The sequence below is a fragment of the Fistularia commersonii genome, chromosome 22 (assembly GCF_037954325.1).
Source record: "Fistularia commersonii isolate RoL2024-O1a breed Wild chromosome 22, RoL_Fcom_v1.0, whole genome shotgun sequence".
Lineage (NCBI taxonomy): Eukaryota > Metazoa > Chordata > Actinopteri > Syngnathiformes > Fistulariidae > Fistularia > Fistularia commersonii.
This window is the reverse complement of record NC_141305.1, coordinates 11219924-11240418: the sequence shown is the minus strand read 5'-3', so window position 1 is coordinate 11240418 and position 20495 is coordinate 11219924. Positions and strand designations below refer to the sequence as shown.

Genomic DNA, 20495 nt, shown 5'->3' with positions numbered 1-20495 from the left:
GCATCAAATAATACACTGTTTCTCTAGACAAATGTTCAGCTCAACACAAAACATTGCACAGCTCAAGAATATACTCCAGATAATCTATAATTACAAAATAAAATATACAATACTGTAAATGGGACAGGTTTTTGTGGCATATCTCCAATACATTCCTGCAGAGGTCCTGGCTGGCCAGGATTTATGACATGAGTGGCACCTTGATTCAAAACAGAAAGGAGGAATGTCCATGAGACATGCAATCATGTATCAGATATCCGTTTTTCATTTCATCAAGGTGTCAATTTCCTTCTCAGCAGCCTATTTTTTCAGGAATATATCAAATATCAGGTGAAAGGGGCTAAAAAAAAATAGCTGCACACCACAGGGTATTTTGGCTCCCTCTAGCGGCCAGTCGTTAAACGTGTGGCTGGGTGGCAGTGCAGAGCTGCAAGGGTTAAAAGTCACCAGCGAGGACTGTAGTAAAAAAAAAAAAGCAAAATATGTCTAATAGACTTCCTGTCTATTAACAGGAAGACAATGCAGGTATCAACATTTCTCCACTTGACAGCTACTGGGGGAAACACCCAACAGGAGACAGAAAAACAATCTCAGTATTCTATGTATATCACTTAAAATATTCCTCCACTGAAAAACTCGTATTTCTAAATATCTTCTTAAATGTACAATATACTAACTTTGAGGTTTTGTTTCGCTTGTGGTAAATAAATACTTTATGGATCAAGTTACAAGTAAGATCTATTGGATGTCACGCAATAAGAGTGGAATCAATAAATATGCTGTATATGGGTGTTACATTCAACATTGAAAAATAAAGTTTTAAAAACTCTAAAAATACATTGAAATTTTGGGCTCTTCCTTCAAAACAAGGGCCTTTTCTGAATGGTGATGTAATGAGGGAATTATATTTTTATGAATGTTTAACCAAATAATATTTTCTCCCTGATAGCAATGATCACATCCCTGCACATGCTCAACCCGCTGTCTCAGGGTCCGGCCTCATCCCTACTTTATAGAGACTTCATCTGGCTTTCATTAATGCTGCAAAGGATTTATCTATATCTTGCTGACATGCAGCTTACTAATAAATGATCTCAAATATGATAAAGGACTGAATGAACAAGGTAGAATCTGATTACACTTCGAGGGTATTTTACATTTTTACCACAAATCCGATGACCCATTGACATTCTGTGATTCCATCAGAACACGAGGAGTTAAACAGCGGAGCGAAACTAAGGTTGACCTTTCTTAAGAGAAACTAACCAAGACATTTTCCGGTTATTTGCTCTACAAAAGATTTAAAACTGTGGGCGTACAACAAGAATGGAAATTTACATTTATCTGTCAAAGGCAATAATATGATAAATCATGGGAAATTAAGTACGCAGTGATGTCAAAGTCCATGTCCTAAGTACGCGTCAAGCCTCACGCAGCTTTTCAAGTATAATCAGGGTACCTACAAATGTCAACAATGGGAGCCTTAACTATATTTGGACTGAATAAAATATTATGTTTCTCTATCAATCAGTTTGTCCATAAAATGTTAAGAGATAGTTCAAGATAAAATCCTGAAATGTTGACAATCCAAAGATGCTGAGGGTCTGATGGAAAGGTCAAGAAACCAGAAATTATAGTTTATAATATGGAAATTAAGAAATTTGAGCTTCTTGAAATGACTTGAACCAATTAACTCATAGAGATCAATTTAAAAAATAAAATACACCCAAAGCGAATCAAGTATCACCTTTTATATTTCATCACCAAACATAAGACATTAGCCAGCGGCAGAATGTTCACAGTAGTGGAAACATTGAACACCGGCTGCCGCCCGCAGGGACTGATTGTTACAGTAAACTCGGGATTCTTACACAGGATGCAAGAGATCGCGGGCAGCGTTTCACTCAAAAAAGGTCAAAGTTTAACTATGATAGTCACACATTCTCGTTTTTTAGCACTAAAGCTCTGTTCATGTGCCGACTTGTTGACTGACACAAAACAGCCTGTGACTATTCATAGATTAAATATCAATAAGGAACGGATCTATTCAGTAACAAATACGTGAACCTGACTGCACACTGACTGTGCTTCACAATTTCCCCAGAATTAAAGAGGGGCCGGTATCTGCTCACTGACCTTTACAGATCCACAATAAATCCTGTTGCTCTCTACCATTAATTCTATTTCACTGAGATGAATTCTGGAGTTTTATGATAAATGATCCTATCAGACTCTTCCGGGTTCTACAGTCTTAGAATTGTTTTACTGTGTGACCACACACTAAGACATGACTGGCGGTGAAAAGACAAAAAAAGACAAACAAATGAATTACTATGGCGGATGGCAAAAATGAAAAAGATCTGTCTGAGTAAAAGACACGACATTAAGATACATTACAACATACCAAATATAAAAACCATCTTTGTATAAATAGAAACAACCACAACAAAGAAAATTAAAAGGTGGCTGTGTAACAGTACAGTGAGGAACAGGGCTTAGAGCAGTGCATTAAAACCCAAAAGAGTAAGATTGTACAGTAAAATATCAACACACATTGCTAGTTATATAGAGGATATCCTGTATAAGGTAGAAATGTACAACTGCCAAACAGTGTGAACCAACTCAAGATGTATAAAACTGAAAATAGTTAACAGTAATTCACTAACTAAATGTTGAAACACTGCTGCAATGACGGCCTTGCAAATAGGCAGGACCGAAATAAAACGGAATGACTTGTGTTCTTTATTATGTGTTTCTTTTTTCTTTGATGCCTTTTCATGAACAGAACAGCGAGTGTCCCGGAGCTCACAGCCCCCGGGTGTTTCCCCCCTGCCTGCGGCCCCCTTTAGTGGTGTCGGCTGGCGACCCTACGCGGCAGCCTCCTCCAGTGCTGGGAGCAGGCCCCTCTCCGTCAGGTGGGCCTTCAGAGAGTTGAAGATGAAGAGCTGCTGATCTGCTCTGAGAGCCAGCAGCTGCTGGATCACCTTGCTAGGATTGGGGCCCCTTAGAAAAAGACACGTAAATATTCAGACATGTCCCTCCAGACCAGCAAATAAAAGTAGGTGTGGGAAGACTGGGTAGTACAGTTCTGACAGATGCATTGGTCTACATCGATGCTATCTAGAAATGTAATACTTGGGATAAAATAAAGTTGCGACAAACTTAGAGACGATATGACTGAGGATATTAAAGCTGGCTGTTGGGATTAATTTATAAATCCAAGTTAGATGATGTCCCTTGAACATTTGTCTTAAGGAGACAGCCAATGGGCTCTGAGACCAGGGAGATGTTATCTGGTGGGTGAAAATTAACATACATGATATTGCTTGTGACCTGGCCTGTTTATACAGTATCAACTACAATGTAAGTGGGGCATGGCTACATCCAGCAAGACAGCATTTCATTCTGGGGGTCCCACCTCCTTGCTTGTTCTCCATATGGACTATGTTCAACTTAAGACCCTCTTAAATATAGGTTATTTCTGCTGATACCTTGTTCCCATTCCTTCATTGTCAGATCTCTCTTGTAATGATGTCATTTTATATACAACTAAATCATGATTTTTTGGGCTTTACTTTTGGATACAGGGAAGCAGACAAATCTCAAATATCAATTTATAGTCTCTGGCCATACACATAAACTAACTATAAATGTATAACCTTCTCCAAGTAATCTCTTTTTTTTCCCCCAAACTGAAAGATTTAGGTCTGAAATTAAAAAGAAAGGCTTGAGCAATTAGCAAATCAGAATTTCAAAGCAGCTGAACTGCACAGTTCCAGCACAAGCAGTGGAATAGATAGAAGACCAACAACATTTTGTCATCAAACCGACATGTTTCTTTGGACTGAAATGTTAAGATGGCGATGTAACTCAATTTCAAAATTTTTTTTTTTTTTTTTGTCGTTTGTCTGAGATCAAGGACTCTCTGTGGCAAATGGGATAGGGCGTAATAAAACCTTGTCTTAAGTCATCTCATCTAATTCACATCTTATGTTTACCTGATGAAGCTGGCAATGTAGACATTGACAAATGTGGCCATGAGGTACTGGCAGTCAAATCTATCCATAATGCCACCATGACCAGGGATAGTATTAGCAAAGTCCTGCAAGAGAAATTAACATGAAACATACTTGGACTTTACTGCAAGTACAACACAAAAAATACTATGCGTGCTGTATTGTGTATAAATGAGCATCGACAAAATGTAAAAATATCATGACCAATGATCAGGTCTAACAGAGTGTTGTACCTTGATCTTGAAAGCTCTCTTAAAGCCACTGGCAAAGAAGCCACCGAAGGGGCCGACAATAGAAGCGAATGTGGACAGGGCGATGCTGTGGATCTGGAAGGGATAGAGGCGTACCGTGGTCTGGAGACACAGGATGGAGACAAGTTATACTGAATGCCTGGACATTTTTTCTTTGTAGAAATATTACAAAAAAAATGATTTTGAATCTTCACAACATTATTTGTTTACTAGCTATGGTTCTTCTTCAAATACTAACCTTAAGTTACAATTTATATCAAACCCTATCAAAATTAACCCTTTCAAATTAGGGTTAATTAGATTGGATTTAGTGTTTAGTTCACTGTTTGAAAATGACAAACACATGAATGAGCGAGTAAGAGAACTTCCTCCTGGCTTGAGGATTTTTTTCTGATGACAGTTCACCATTATTGATGGACTAGGACTATAGCTGAGACCTGACATTTTCCAACTCCCTTACCCATCCAGTGACAGACTCCAGAATGCTGGGCAGGGTGTATTCCTGCAGCTGGAACAGCTCCGAAGGCTCGCAGTCCACCTGAAAACTGTTGGAGTCATTGTTGAACTCCACCGGACACACAAAATACCGGTAGCCGGCCATCACATAGGACAGCTGAGGGAAAGAGGGAGAGGCAGTCATTTTCTGTCACTTTAAGTGTTTTCATGTCTGTTCATTATTGTTTTGAGCAGACATGTATTGTTTATTTTTTGCTAAACTTTATTAGACAGCTATAACCAATAAGATAATGTTTCTTCTAAGCCAGTTTTTTTAGTCAACTCAGGGGATGGAGAGATACACTTTATTTTTAATGTTTATCCCATGGATTAACTGTTCAAATAGCTGTTGATGTCAGTGACCTTTAGAGGAAATAAAGAATGATTGCAAGAATGAGAATGTAGCTTTGTGCTGAGCTCATTCGAAACCGACTAATCACAAAGATGCAGGAGGGAAACAAAATATGTATGCCTAATCTAAAAAACAATAGTATGTGAATGAACCTTCAAAAAAAAAAAAAATCAATGTTGGTTCTTTCTTTTCATAAACATATGGTATAATGACTGAGGAGCCTGCAGGCACATGTAAACAATATTAATCTCACCATGATGCCAAAAACAATGGTGGAGAAGAAACCCCCGATAAATCCTTCCCATGTCTTCTTAGGTGAGAGCTGCCAGGTCAGAGCAAAGGTTCATCAAATCATTTAGATCGATCATCAGCAAGGATTCCATGGACAATGAGGCCCAGAAATATTCAGACAGTGACACAAGTTTTGTTATCGTAGCTGTTTATGAAATCATATTCAGGATAGAATTATATAATCAATATGGGCTTAAAGTGAAGACTCCCTGCTGTAAACTAGAATATTCACCTCCAAATTGTAGCAAGGGTTTAGGAATTACAGCTCTTTAATACGTAGCTGCCTCTTTTTCAAGGGACCAAAAGTAACTGGACAATTGACTCAGAAAGCTGCAAAAAAAATAACAAGGCTGCATGGGCTCTTCCCTCAGTAACCTGTCATCAATGAAGCAGTTTAAAGGTGTGGAGTTGATTCCAGGTGTGACGTTTGCATTTGGAAGCTGTTGCTGTGAACACACAACATACGGTCAAAGGAGCTCTCAATGGAGGTGAAACAGACCATCCTGAGATTGGAAAAAAGAAGAAATCCATCAGAGGGATAGCAGAAATGTTAGGATTGGCCAAATAAACAGTTTGGTACATTCTGAGAAAAAAAAAAAAAAAAGGGTGCACTGGTGAGCTTGGGAACTCAAAAAGGCCTGGACGTCCACGGAAGACAATGGTGGATGATCGCAGAATCCTTTCCATGTTGAAGAAAAATCCCTTCACAACATCCACTCAAGTGAAGAACACTCTCAAGGAAGTAGGTGTATCAGTATCTAAGTCTACCATAAAGAGAAGACTTCATTAGAGTAAATACAAAGTATTCACCACAAGCTTCAAACCATTAATCAGCCTCAAAAAATAGAAAGACCAGAATTGGCTTTGCCAAAAAACACCTGAAGAAGCCAGCCCAGTTCTGGAGCAGCATTCTTTGGACAGATGAGACTAAGAACAACCTGTACCAGAATGATGGGAAGAAGAAAGTTTGGAGAAGAATGCAGCAAAGTTGATTGGATGCCGCTTCACAGTACAGATGGACAATGATCCAAAACGTACTGCAAAAGCAACCCAGGGGTTTTTTTTTTAGAGCAAAGAAGTGGAATGTTCTGCAATGGCCCAGTCAATCACCAGATCTCAACCCAATCGAGCATGCATTTCACTTGTTCAAGACAAAACATAAGGCAGAAAGACCCACAGACAAGCAACAACTGACGACAGCTGCAGTAAAGGGCTGGCAAAGCATCACAAAGGAGGAAACCCAGCGTTTGGTGATGTTCATGGGTTCCAGACTTCAGGCAGTCATTGCCTGCAAGGGATTCTCGCATTTGTATAAAAATAGCTACAATTCCTACATGTTTAATCATATAATTTTGTTCAACCCCTTGAATTAAACCTTAAAGTCTGCACTTCAATTCCATTTTAGTTTTTTCATTTCAAATCCAATGTGATGGAATGCAGAGCCCAAATCATGAAGATTGTGTCACAGTCCAAATATTTCCGGATTTAACTGGTATACATGGCTTCGTCTCAAACATAAAGCTGATTTAAAAAATGGACGACAGTTGAAGTTTTTACTGTTACTGACCTTAATGAGTGGGGTGCGGCCGAAGAAGAAACCAAACATGTAGGCCATGATGTCATTACAGATCACACAGGAAATGGGCACAATGAACCTGTTCAGACAAGAAGCACCATCAAACAAAAAACTGTCTTCTATAAAGATCCCTTTTTAGTTACAGTTGTGTAAAATAAAAATTGAGGACCAGGTCTGGGCCAGAGGTGACCCTCAGCTTTTTACACCTACATAGTCTTCTCAAAAATACTTTGTTCAGTTGTTCGATGATGCAACAGAGACGTTCTGCTTTCGTTGCAGTAGCGTTTATTCCTACACGTAAGAAGTAAACAAGCTTATTCCAGACCAGACCGACTTTTTACTTGTACATCCTTTCATACCATAAAGCCCTTCCATGTATGCTAAGTTATGTCGACCCAACATCTCATGCACCTTGGGTTTTTAGCTCCCTTGCCTTTCAGGTTAACCCGCCTTATCATTTTTCAAGGACATCTCTTGAAATAATGGAAAAAACTAATCTTCCTTTTCTGGCTATTTTTAATATTTCTTTATCCCCTATCACACCCCTGACCTTACTGTTACCTCAGGGTTTTTATTCTATTTTTCTTAATGACACTCATATGTACCCATCTTTTAATGCCTCCTGTTTACTCCAGAAGAGCACTTTTGCATATTAAAAAATAAGGTTGTTTTATTTTAGTTTTATTTTTTATTTTATTATACTTAATTAATCTCTTGTGGGAAATTCCTCTCTGCATTTAATCCATAATGGATGGACAATGAGCAGCAGGCAGCCATCTAGTGGCGCCAGGGGAACGCTTAGGGGTTCAGTGTCTTGCTCAACAACAATTTGACTGGCTGGGAGGAGGTGGAAATTGAACCAGAAATTTTCTCTCTAAGAAGCGTGCTTTCACATGCATTGGTTTTTTATTTTACGTCGCCATTGTTCATATAGTGGCACGCTCCTCAAAGTCTGAGGGGTATACGGCTGCCAACAGCTCCAAGCCTCCTTGTGCTCATATATCTTAAAGTGACTGCGGGCAGACTACTAGGTGCTCACCATCACCTCATTATTTCTGCAGCATTTCTTCTACATTACCAAGTCAGAATTTTGTGTGAAAGGGTCAGCAAGACAATGCTAGAATTGACTACGATAGGTTTAAAAAAAAGACATACTGTAATTTCAAAATAACGACACCTCACATAGTGAGTATGCTTGATGAAGAAGGAAGCTGAGCAGTAGAAAATTAAGCGAGTTGGGTGGACTTACCAGATCATCCCTTCAAATAAGTTGTGAATGATGAGGTGAGACTGAGTCACTACAATCAGCAGAGTCACATGGGTCCAACCAAACTGGGGAATCAGGACAGAGGATGTGTATTTACACACAGGACTGTGTAGATTCACTATCAAGTTACCCCTATTGACTGTGACCAGACACAGGACAGAAACATTCACTGAGGGTCACATTGTAATCACCCACGTGTAACAAGGCCAATCTTTTAACACATAAACAGAAGCTGTCCTCCTATTTAAACTAGATACTATTTACACTAGATACTTAACCCTTTTCTTGAAAATAAGTCATTAGTCAGTTAAAGGACATGTCTCATCTTTAGGCCCAGGACATGGCAAACAGACAAAAAATAACTTAGCCAAAGTATTTCTAAGGAAAAAAAATATTGAAAAAATTTAAGATTTTGCTTTCATTCAGTAGCCCATCCAAAACAAGGAAAAACATGTATGAGTCATATCAACCTAAAAGCATAAAACTTCACAAACATACTTAAATGAGAACCAATACAGTAAAAACGAGTTATACATCAAGTATGTGGTCTCATGCATTCCAACTGAGGTTGAACAATGAAAACCTAGCAGGTCAACTGAAATAGGAATCTCTTACTTTCTTCCTAAGAAAGGTGCCATATCTTACCATGTAAAACTGCAGGCGGTAGTGCTTCTTCACCAAACTCAGCACAAACATGCAGAAACCTGCAACAGCAGGGTAATTGATGCACAAAATAAACAGATTAATTGAGCCAGAATCCTAGTCATCATTGTTCAAACTCTGACTAAATTTAGCTGACCTATTTAAAGCTAACCTATGCTGAAAATCTCTTTAGAATGTACAATCCAGTGAATAGTCTAAGAATAAATGACCTGTTTTTTTTAAAGGAGAATGTAGACAAAGAGTATATTTGTAATATAATAATAATGTAATGACAATCCATTTGATCTGTTATAAATTTGAGCTACTAATCTGAAACATTTTCATGATCAAAGAGGGACTGTATATTTGGAGTATGGCATTATCAACTCCAAAGCCTATATGAATGGTTGCTGCATGTGAGGAAGCCAAACAGTTCAGTTTTACCAAGTAGACAAACATTTAGACATTAAGTGATCTTACTTTCTAACCCCCTGCATTCCGACCCTAACTATCTGAATTACAAACATCAAACGTGCAGTACAGGAAACACACTCTTGAGTTAAAGAATGCTTCAAGTAATGTCAATTCAATTTACCTTGGTAGTTACCAGACAGTCTATTGTAGTGAATTTCTGTCTTTATTTGTGTATCTGTAGTTTAAAAGGGTATATTCTCTCTGACATAAACCATGTTTTTTTTATAAATGTTGAGTCCGCGAAGCCTTCTTTTACCAAGGCCTCTGCTTAGGAGCATAAAATTGCTCATTCGGTCGAATGCACTCACAGCTTAGTATTACCAAAGAATTACTAAATGAACAATACTGTCATGGGCTGTGACCTGGTAACCTTTCATTACACTCAACATTGGCGAAAGTGATTGACATCGAAAGTGGGCTGTAACTGCTCAGTGAAGCTTATGTTAGTACCTGTGAGGTAGAGGGCAAAGGAGATAAAGCGGTGGTATTTGCTGAGAATGCGAAGTGGCTCTTCTCTCTGCACCAGTGTGAAGAAGTAATCAGTGACTGTCTCCCCATAGAAAAAATAGTTCACACATAGGAGGAAGTACCTGCAGGGGTGAAGGAAGTATGAGAAAACATTGCATAGATTCCACTCAGACACATTAAGTATACTGGCTGACAACCACTAACTCTGTATCTGATAGATGTTTTGAATGCCTTGCAGGGATTCACAGGGGAGTATGTTTTAGTCAATTTTCTAAATCAAATAGCTAAACTGCAAGACTAAATACATTAAAACTGTCACCGTGCTTTCCACTTTTCAACAGGATTGCAGGCTCAAAGCATAGCAAATCTATTTCAGACTAGATTCTACAGCACAGGGGGATTAAAAAAATAGCAAACCACTAATGATTCAAGCTACAATTTTGGCATTAGGTTTTTTTGATTGGCTGAATAATCTACGAACAACATAACCAACAAACCTCAGGACATCTGCAAAAAACAAATATGATAAAAGTCAGACTGCTGCAGTGTTCATTACCTCTCTTCAAGGCAAGAAAATAAAGTCCAGTTGCTACGATGAAGATTTTGACAAAAATATTTGTCCCGCCTCTCTCTAACATGAAACTGACAATTGCTGGCTGTTCAGTTAAAAAAAAACAATGAAAAATGTACATTTGGTTTGAAATGACTGTTAAAGACATTCAAAAATATCCAGAGTTAAAAATCTCACAAACATGAAATTATTACTAAAGGGATCAACAAAACACTGGTTTTAAAGTACTCAAGTATGAAAGATGTATCAGCAGACACATTTTACTTCTGAGTCTGTGTGTGCACGTGTGTGCAAATGCATATGCGTGTGCCTGCATGCTTGTGTGTGCATTTGACTCCCCCCTCACCAGCTCAATGTTCTGAACCAGGGCAGATGGTATGAATGGTAAACACTGTAGCCAATGGTGATGATTTCCTGGAAGCATTTGATCTGAACGCAAAGAACCTGCACAGAGAGATAAAATCACTTAGAATAAAACTGACTGAGTATCAAAACTGGGAATATATTTTCATGTGAATGAGAACGTGTGAGTGTGTGAAGAGGCTGAGGAGATATCTAATAGGTCACTCTTTCAGTCCTATTTTCAGATTACGTCCCAGTTGACAGCAGCTGAAATACTGTATGCTTTAAGTGAGAGAATAGAGCTGAAAGGGTATTGACACTATAGAGATTATCAAGTCCCTACTATCATCTTCAGCGATCTTTGATCCAGATGCTAATTTTGTCTTTTAGTTTAAAGCAAGCAAGTGGCAAACATAGCAAGAAATTATTTTATACAAACATTAACACCAGCTCCAGATAATTTAAAAAATACCTCTCATGAATCCCAGAATTTTATTGACAGCATTTATTGTCTCTCCTGCTGTAGGATACTTAGCAGGGCTTAGTGAATATTTCATCCATTGAACTTCATAGACTTGGGGCCACTATGATGACTGGAATAGTTTACATTTGCAAATAAACAAACGAGGGATACTTAAAAATGTGTTTCTATTGCTGTGAAAAATGACCACATTTTAAACCTTCATACCCACTTTAAATTCAAGTCTGACATCCTAACCCTGACCCTGTGTACTGTGTATCCCAAACACCAATTACAGAACACTAAAAAAGTGACTCAAATCACATGTGAAAAAGTGGTCTGGGAAAAATGCTGAATGTTTTACTCTTTCTTCAGTGTTGACATCAAACTACAGTATTCAGGCATGGTCATATTAAAAATCACAATTTTTCCTACAAAGAAATTACTGGTCAGTATTCAAAATTTTCACATATTATTTTTCAAGTGAATCCTTCCAATTGAAAAGAACTGCAATGCCAAAACTCCAAAGTTTATTTCCGATCATTTGAAACACAAAATGTTCCAAATTGTAAAGTTCGGCTCGGCACCATCTGCGTTTAGTTATACTTACGATCATCATGAGCACCATGGGGCCAAGGTAGATGATGAAGAAAAAGAAGGAGATCATGGCAAGCGTGAGGATGCCTCGAACCCACCAGTTCTTCCATCTGAAGGAAAAACATACAATGGTACATCCTATTAAGCTCTATGAACTTTCTGACAGAAGCTCTAGTTTAATCTTCTATTGTAAGTCGCTTTGGATAAAAGCGTTTGCCAAATGCAATGTAATGTAATGTAATGTAATCTTATATTGATGGCTTTTGGAATGCGTGTGAATAGTTAAAAGTATGACAACGTTGCAATTCTATCCCCCACAGACAAACCCAAGTGTGACGCTAATACTCTTCCTACGCCAGAAACAAACCGTTCACTGATTCATGTCTGCCTCCTGTTCAGAGAGAAAATTTTTTGATCATGATTTCGATCCCCTCCCAAGATGGCGCTGGAGGACAGCAGCCTGTCCCAGATGCTCCTATTATTTTTACCTATCTCTTTTCACTTTCTGCACTTATTTTTTGATTTATCTTAAATGACCTGTCTGAACCATTTCCCCTTCACATACTGTCTGGAGCAATAATATATATTACATATTTATAATTGGAGGGGATAACTACTTCAAGACCATGTCACAGTGTCGCTGAATAGGATAACAGGCCAATGATTGTTTCTGTACACAGATTTATCAGCACCTGCCAAATTTCAAAATAGCCACTGCTGCTGGTCTCTAATACAGGATAAACATATGAAAAAATACATGTTTATATAAAAATGATTTGCTCACTATTTTTATAATTAATCAATTGGTTTGGAAGCGACAGTGCATATCCAATTAAAATTCTAAATTCTATATTACCAAGCCAAAAACCCTGTGTACAACCTGGAATGACCTGTTAACGTGGCATCTGGGGTCAGACTTTGTGACAATGATTAAATTAAAAACTTTTATAAGACCATCTTCACTTCTGACTTAATTTCCTTAATTTCTGGACACTGAAACAGGTATCTGATATAAGTCAGTATCTTGAGACCAAGTTGTACCAATTGCCATAATCACGAAGTAGCATTCTAACACTGTATTTAAATTCATGATGTGGGGTACAGCCTTTGAAACACTGATAAATATTTTTTTTCCTCTATTTTTTATAAAAATTAAATTAACACATCTCAGCTATTGAGAAATTCTGCTGATATGACACACAATCCGTTTTGCAGTTTTTAATTTAAATACAATTTTTAACCTTGAGGAAAGTCCAGACAGAGCTTTGTTTAAAACTTCTGGGGTGTCATCAGGAGGAACCGGCACCTCTGGCACTCCCGAGTCCACCCTGACATCACTGTTGGGTGCAGCATCTCTTTCCCCCTTCAGCTCGCTGTCTGATCCCTGACAAACAAAAAACACAGACAAGATATTCAACATTGCGATTGAGTATTTTTCCCAACATATTTATAGAGACCTTATACATAGGGTTAGATGGAGAAAGTTTATTTGCTGTGGCGACCCCTGAAGGGCAAAGCCGAAAGGAAAAGAAGAATTTATAGAGACCTTATAGTAGGGATGATCTCTTAAGAAATTATGTCAGCTGCCTTATATATGATCTATCCTGAAGATTCAGACAAGACTCTTTGCTATCTTGAAAAATATTTGTCATTTGTGGCATTGCGTTCACAGTAGTCAAATGTAATCGTCCATATTACGCTGCCTGAGTGAGTTGTATGAATTATATTTAAGCCTCCGTGCAACTTTTTCCAATCAGTTTAGGATCATTAACAAGCAAATGCTTTGCGTGAGCTTCAAAATCTGAATTTTCAAATCAATATTTACTATATTTAACTAATTTGTTCACTATAACAATAGTTACTACTGAACGTCAGCCATCCATCCATCCATCTATCTTCTTCTGCTTTTCCTACACTCAGGGTCCTGGGGGATGCTGAAGCCTATCCCAGCTGTCATCAGACGAGAGGCAGGGTACACCCTAGACTGGTCGCCAGTCAATCGCAGGGCCACACACTATATATAGACAAACAACCATCCACTCACTCCTTCAGGGCCGTATTTCCATTTAAACTGCATCAGGAAATCACGCAGACACGGGGAGAGCATGCAAACACCACACAGGAAGGCCACCTTCTCGAACCAGGGTCTGTCATGCGGTGAGGCTGAAGCACTAACCACTGCGCCGCCCTGAACAGCAACCATTTCATCTTAAATATGTTAGGGCACTGTATCATGATCAACCTCATCCATGCTGATATCGCAGAATCGTCTGTTCACTAATGGAGCCAATACAACACCATGAACCCAGTCTCTTTTAAAAGTAGAACTAACAAAAAGTAGCGGTCATCAGATAGTGGTAGTTACATATTCCTCACAAAAAGCCCTCCTCACTTTAGTTTCTCATCTCTCGCCCTGCTAACCTCTCAGATATTGAAGGCCAAATTGGCCTCAGTGTGCTCACCTCACAGCCCAGGCAGCAGATGGCTGGTTTGCTGTTCCGTGGGAGGCCAACTCACTCTCACACTATGATTTTCAATGAATAAAAGCCTATCTGAAAAAAACAATTAAAGCAGCTGAAAAGTTATTATTCCCTCAAATTTGAAGATTAGGTCATGAGTAGGGCATTGCTGATATGTCTGCTAATGTTATTGGCTGATATAGGAATTAAATGAGGATTTGTTTAATTTTGATTTCTTGTGTAACCATACAAACTGTTACACTAAATCAGAGTTCATGCTTGCTTGAGAACAACAATATGAGATCTTTTTATTATGGATAAAAACACGCCCTACTCTAAAGTAAGCATATTTGTAAACCTGCCAGGAGATCTACATTTTCATTTTGAATGTTAAACTGAAAGCATTTCAGTCATCTTATTACCATGATGGAAATATCAATGATCATTTCTTTCAGTGAACTTCAGATCAGATAGACACCGGAAAGTATCATCATCTTTGTGAAGGCATTTTATAATATAATTCAAACAATCCTAGTTCTACAGAACAGTGTTTACAACCTTTTTTAAGCCAAGAAACATTTCTTTCATTGAATAAATCCTGCAGCACACCACCAGCTGAAAATGTGAAAAAAAAGTTTATATTAACAATATAAATGTTATATTGTTGATATAAGCTTTTTTTTAACATTGAAGAATAACGGTTTACTGTAACATCTTAAAGAGTAATCAAATACAAATAAAAAAGTATGTTATAGTCTTTCATATCTATACTCACTTCTGTAGTACAGAAGACCAACATTGGAATTATTATGTATTGATTTTTTCTGAGTAGCATGCAGATAAAACAAACTCATTTATTTTAAAGGAGACCCTCATAAAAACATCTGTACAGTGAACAATATTTCACTCACAAAAACACATGGCCTGGTTTCTATGGAGACAATATCCCTCTTTTGGGATGTTTGAGTTAAAAATAGACCCTCAAGTCAACTAAACACTCCCCCAATCCTCACCTTCTCCCTGGCAGGTCACAGTTCATCTGTCTGATTATGTCCAATACTTTGAAAACAGACCTATAAAAGGATTAACAGCTTTCTATAAAGCAAGCTACTAAGATGTCAGAGCATTCAACCAAGACAATGGTTGAATGGAGCATGAATCCCTAAAAAACAACTTCAGAAAGGAAATTAGATTATGATTTGTTTTTCACACTGTTCAAAAAAATGTTTGAGACACGTGAATTGAGATACACAAATCACATGCACCCATGTCATCACCACTTCATTCTCCAATGTGATTTTCTTTAGAGCAACAGAATAAAGCTTATTCTGATCAAAAGGTCATAGCATTAATAGAACAAATTTAATAAAGATTACTGTTGGTGTATTTTACAGCATTGGTTCATCCTATCTGGAATCAATTAAGCCCTCCAAGAAAGTTTCCCAGCCAAACCTTTTGTCTCTGCTATTTGTACAGAATAGAATATGTAGAATATGTTATCCGAGGAGTATGTCTAAATAACTGATTGTTAGTACTGTATGAAGAAACATCTTGAAATAAATATTTGCGAATGTATTGGTGTTCACAAACTGTCATTTCAAGTCATGATTTTTGGCATTTGTATAGAGTATAAAAACAACTGCTATTGAAATGGATCTGATCTGTCTTTACTCATGTTACAACAATGAAGTCCATTTGTCCTGAGACACCACCCCATCTTCAACTTTATCATTATCATCCCCACTGTAATCCAATATGCATCTGTGTGTTAGATATGCATTAGACTTCCCTTCACTAAATTGATTGGCAGTTTTCTAGTTTGCACAGGTTTGAGTAAATAATTCCACTATTAAGATACTGTAATAGCTTAAGGTGTGTTATGTATCCCATTTTGCAATCCTTGTTGGTTCCAGTCCGCACGCATCCTGCCTATTTTTGTTTAGTTATTTTATTCTTGTCATTGCTTCTGTCACTCTATTTTTCACCCTTATTGTTCCGTTTCATTGTCCATTCTTATCTCTGATGTTGCTGTTGCTGTCCTCCCTGCTGTCTATTTATTCGTGGATGTCTTTGCTATCTTCTGTCTTCTAACTGTCTCTCTATTTATATTTATATTTCTTTTTGACATTATAACCGTTAAGCTGCTGTGACAAAAGAATTTCCGCTATGGGGATTTGTAAAGTTTATCTTGTCTTATCTTATCTTTTCTTTTCTTCTCTTTATAGGGATACATAAGTGGTGGAGACAAGATTTCAGCTGTGCTGTATATAAATCTGGAGATAACGAACCGTTTGTGTCAGAATACAAAGGAAATCTTCATATGACTATTTTCCCTCCCTGTCATTAACATGCGTTGGCAAATGTTCACAGAAAAGTGTTGTTACTCATTGAGGTAACAAACTCAAAGAAGTATGAATAGCATGTTCAAAGTTGAAAAATAGAAATGTTCTTGCTGAGATCATATTTATTAAAACTGTATTTTTTTAATGGAAAGGGGCACTGCCTTTATGCATACATAATACTCCCCTCACAGTGATGTGACCTGTTATTGCAGTTCTGGATACAGGAGTAACTGCATCTTTTCCTTTAGAATCAAAGAAAACAAATCCAAAATCAGCCAAACACTCAAAGCTAAACTGTAAATGTCAACGGCAAACAAAACATCTAATATGAACTCGTGATTGCTAATAGAACCATGCAAGGTCTCAGCTTTGCTCTGGCAGGCCCATCCTTATAATGTCCAACAAGTACAACAACAGTGAAATTTTTGTATGCCCAATGAAACCGAATCTTGCGAAAAGCCGAAATGAACCAATCTGAGAGGTATTTGAGCTCTTTTTTGAGGGAGCGAGGAAGTGGAACCTCCCATTTTTGGAATGCAATAATAAATGCAATAGCACAAGATTAGATTTTGGGGCAATATGATGAGCTAACAACTTCATCTTATTGAGGAAAGCCCTTAATGTTCCAAAAGGACAAAACCTCATCGCATATTGCAAACTTTATAAAGGCATCACTGCAGAAGGGGAGAGGGGGGGTGTTTGACAGGACTGCATGCAGACACTGATCAAACTAGAGAATGTGTTGTGAATCACGACTGTTGCTCGGACTGCTGGCAGAAAAACATTAGGTCAAAATCACATCAGACTTATTCATTACATGGTAAACAGCCCCTGAACTCCTTTTTTTAGTGTTTTGAAAAGGGTCCGTGACACTACATATTAGTGTATTGTTTGTCACAAGACTGAATGACGAACTGCATGAAGCTGACATTGCAGTACTAAAATAGTAGTAGAAATAACTATTTTCCCATTGTTTCCCACTAGTTTAGAATTGCAGTATTTTCTGTATTCATTAACCCATTTTAGTTTTTGAAGTTTGTTCATTATAAGAACTTTAACACAAAGAGTTTTGCAAAGGGTGCACCATCAGTAATCCTCAAGAGACTGCTGTACCCAAATAAGGTAGCCCTTCTCAACTTTTCATGCAAGAATGGAGGAGCACACAGTTCACTCAGATTCCCTGGGATTAGCGCAGATAGCCTAGTTGATAATACTGTTTGTGTTTACACAGGATATGGAATCTATTAATATGGCTGTTGTTAAGACATTTCCAGGCAGATGGAACTGCATTGTTTGACGGTCAGGGAACAGGGGGACTATTTCTAGATCAGTAAAAACCAGGAAACGGCATGAGGATGCTGGTAATGACTTTCACAGTACATATGGATCACTGCCTCCTCTTCAACCTAGCATTTAACACTCAAAAAACACATAAAATGCAACGGACAGTAAAGTCTTCTCTTGGTGTAATCTTGGTTGCAAATTTAACAAGACCTGCCTAACCATTTTACAATTAGCTTTTTTTTAGCCATTCTCGAATTTCCTGTGAACACGTCCTTCACGGTTATCTCGGAGCCCCACATCCACCCACCAGGCCGCTTCTCCAGTTCTCCAGCCGACCGGATGCTACTTTTGACAACCATCTTGAAGGCGCTGTGAACGTAAACTATGACGTGTTGGCGGTTTAAAAACAACAAGCTGTCATTGATAGAGACTTCGTGTGCAAAAAACTGTGAGCTTCGGTTAAACGCAGTTAACTCTTTGAAGCAAATGCGTCACTTCTTACAGGATTCATTCGTCATTCACTGTCAACGGGGAGTCTCTCGCTGTATTTACAACCCGGTGTTTTGATGAGCGTTTACCGTCACACATTCACCTCTACAACACTAAATGATGTTGTTGAAGTACCAGCTCGTGTATTAAAGTAATGCTTCTAATATGACACACTGGGAGCCGATGTTTACTGTCACTCTGAAAGATCGTTTGTAAACATTTGCATTATAGAGTCTTCAAGAATAAATCCCACACCAGAAGACCGTGACAAGCCTCGATCGATTATATCATCAAAATCAAACTGAACAGCTCCTGGCAAACGTTTGCACGCCAGAGCTGTTACACGGTGAAAGAGGCAACGAAAGCCGCTGAAAACTTAAAAATGTCATGTTTGAAATATATTCGATGCGACTTCCCTCGAACAAACCAGTCAGCGGGTACGATTAAATGAGGACTACCAGAAGCTAGCAAGCAGGCTAACTGGCGTTAGCATCACATCCAGATGGCAGGGCGAACGTTAACAAACCTTGTCATCTGACGGTTGTTCTTGTAACGTTTGCTCGGTGTCTCCGGGTCCACGGTGCCTCAGCTCTGTCATCTTAGCGAACCGCAGCCAAACGACAATAGCGAAGGTCCTGTGGCTCCGAGACAAAAACTCGTGTTATGTATGAAAAGGTCCCCCGCCGAGCTAGCTTCTGGCAACAGGATGTTTTTTTTTTTCTTTTTTTACGGGGCTTCACTTTTCACCCAAAGCCGATCTGCGTAAAGCTAGCACCACTTACGGTATAATAGTAATATCCGGTTTTCAAAATAAAAGCAAAAACTTCAGATTGTGTGACGTTATACTTATTCAAAATAAAGGTATTTTATTTACCCATGTTTGTCTGCTATTTGGTTGTGATCTGGTGTTTTTGTTATAAAAACTCAAATACATTTTTTCGATTTTTTTTTTTTATCGAAATCCGGAATGGAAATATAAAGGTGTTTATCTTGCTGCAAATAGGATGATTATCATGTTGTTTCCCTACTTTCCCTTTAATTCTGAAAATAAATATGTTACATGACCGCGGGGGATCTCAGTCATCCAGGTCATGGTGAATTCTTGGCGAAATCTTGTCTTGGCAATTGGACTTGAATTTCTTCACTCGAAGACGTTTCACTCCTCATCCAAGAGAAAATTAAATGCATAAATTTTCCTCTTTACAGTTAGTCTGTATAAAAGTTGGCTCGTCATCATTCAATCCTCAGTCAGAATACAATGAAAGTACTGAGGAGACCTTAAACTGTTTTTGTATTGACAGCTCCAATCCAGGCTTACACTACTGTATGTCTTTCTTCCTGATGTTAAAATATGTGTAATACACAGATTTTACAGCAAGTGGCAGCAAAAGCTCACTATAATTGTATTTGTGTGTGTGTGTGTGCGTGCGTGTGTGTGTGTGTGTGTGTGTGTGTGTGTGTGTGTGTGTGTGTGTGTGTGTGTGTGTGTGTGTGAAAGAGAGAGAGAGAGAGAGAGAGAGATGTACACATTGTTGCTTTCTGTGGCATCTCACTTCCATTTTGAGGACATGGAGCAGTTACTTCATAGCAAGGGTGTAAAGCCTTTTCTGACATTTTTCAGAAATTTGAATTTGGACCATGCGTGTGGTGTGAGAGTTTGTGTGCGTAAACTCTCTGGGCTGAGAGCAGCCAGCGGTCATAAATACTTAATGACCTCCCACTGTTGCAGCAGCAATAAAAGCTGCAGCCCAAATACAGCATGATGTGACATCCTGCAGGTGTTTAAAAGCCTGTGTCAGTCTGTGATGAGCGTTGTTCACAGAGCAAACTAACAAGCCAATCATCATTCAGTACCATGACAAATAATTGCAAACTGTTGTATGACATTACATAACCTCACTCAAACACAAACATAATTTCCACCACAGTGTACCGATCCACATGCCCTGAAGTGACTTATGTAACTTTCTTTGCCCAGTAACACAAGTATGACTCATCACATTTGACAGAATCAAAAGGAAAGAGATTAGAATTAAATTATTCTAATATTCTAAACCGTAAATTATTTTAAACTGGATCGGTTCATATATATGATTTTCTTGGTTTCATTCCACAATCC

At 38.3% G+C, this 20495-nt stretch overlaps 1 protein-coding gene across 1 annotated transcript; it reads right to left on the bottom strand.

The window, feature by feature from the left end:
* Nucleotides 1-2752: 2752 nt before the first annotated feature.
* Nucleotides 2753-19123, bottom strand: cds2 (CDP-diacylglycerol synthase (phosphatidate cytidylyltransferase) 2). The gene is made up of 13 exons (XM_086169814.1): nt 18903-19123; nt 13044-13186; nt 11816-11912; nt 10750-10847; nt 9815-9954; nt 8894-8952; nt 8231-8313; nt 6973-7060; nt 5368-5436; nt 4728-4880; nt 4250-4369; nt 3999-4102; nt 2753-3003 (listed from the first exon to the last, which is right to left on the bottom strand). Exons 1-13 carry the CDS (start codon nt 18972-18974, stop codon nt 2868-2870), a joined length of 1362 nt encoding a protein of 453 aa, XP_086025940.1. The 5' UTR covers nt 18975-19123; the 3' UTR covers nt 2753-2867.
* Between the last annotated feature and the right edge of the window lie 1372 nt (nt 19124-20495).

Coding starts and splice junctions, on each gene's coding strand:
- cds2 (XM_086169814.1), bottom strand. CDS start 18,974: ATGACAGAGCTGAGGCACCGTGGACCCGGAGACACCGAGCAAACGTTA. Junction 8,953..9,814: donor CTTTGCCCTCTACCTCACAG/GTACTAACATAA, acceptor CTGCTGTTGCAG/GTTTCTGCATGTTTGTGCTG. Junction 4,370..4,727: donor TGGAGTCTGTCACTGGATGG/GTAAGGGAGTTG, acceptor CTGTGTCTCCAG/ACCACGGTACGCCTCTATCC.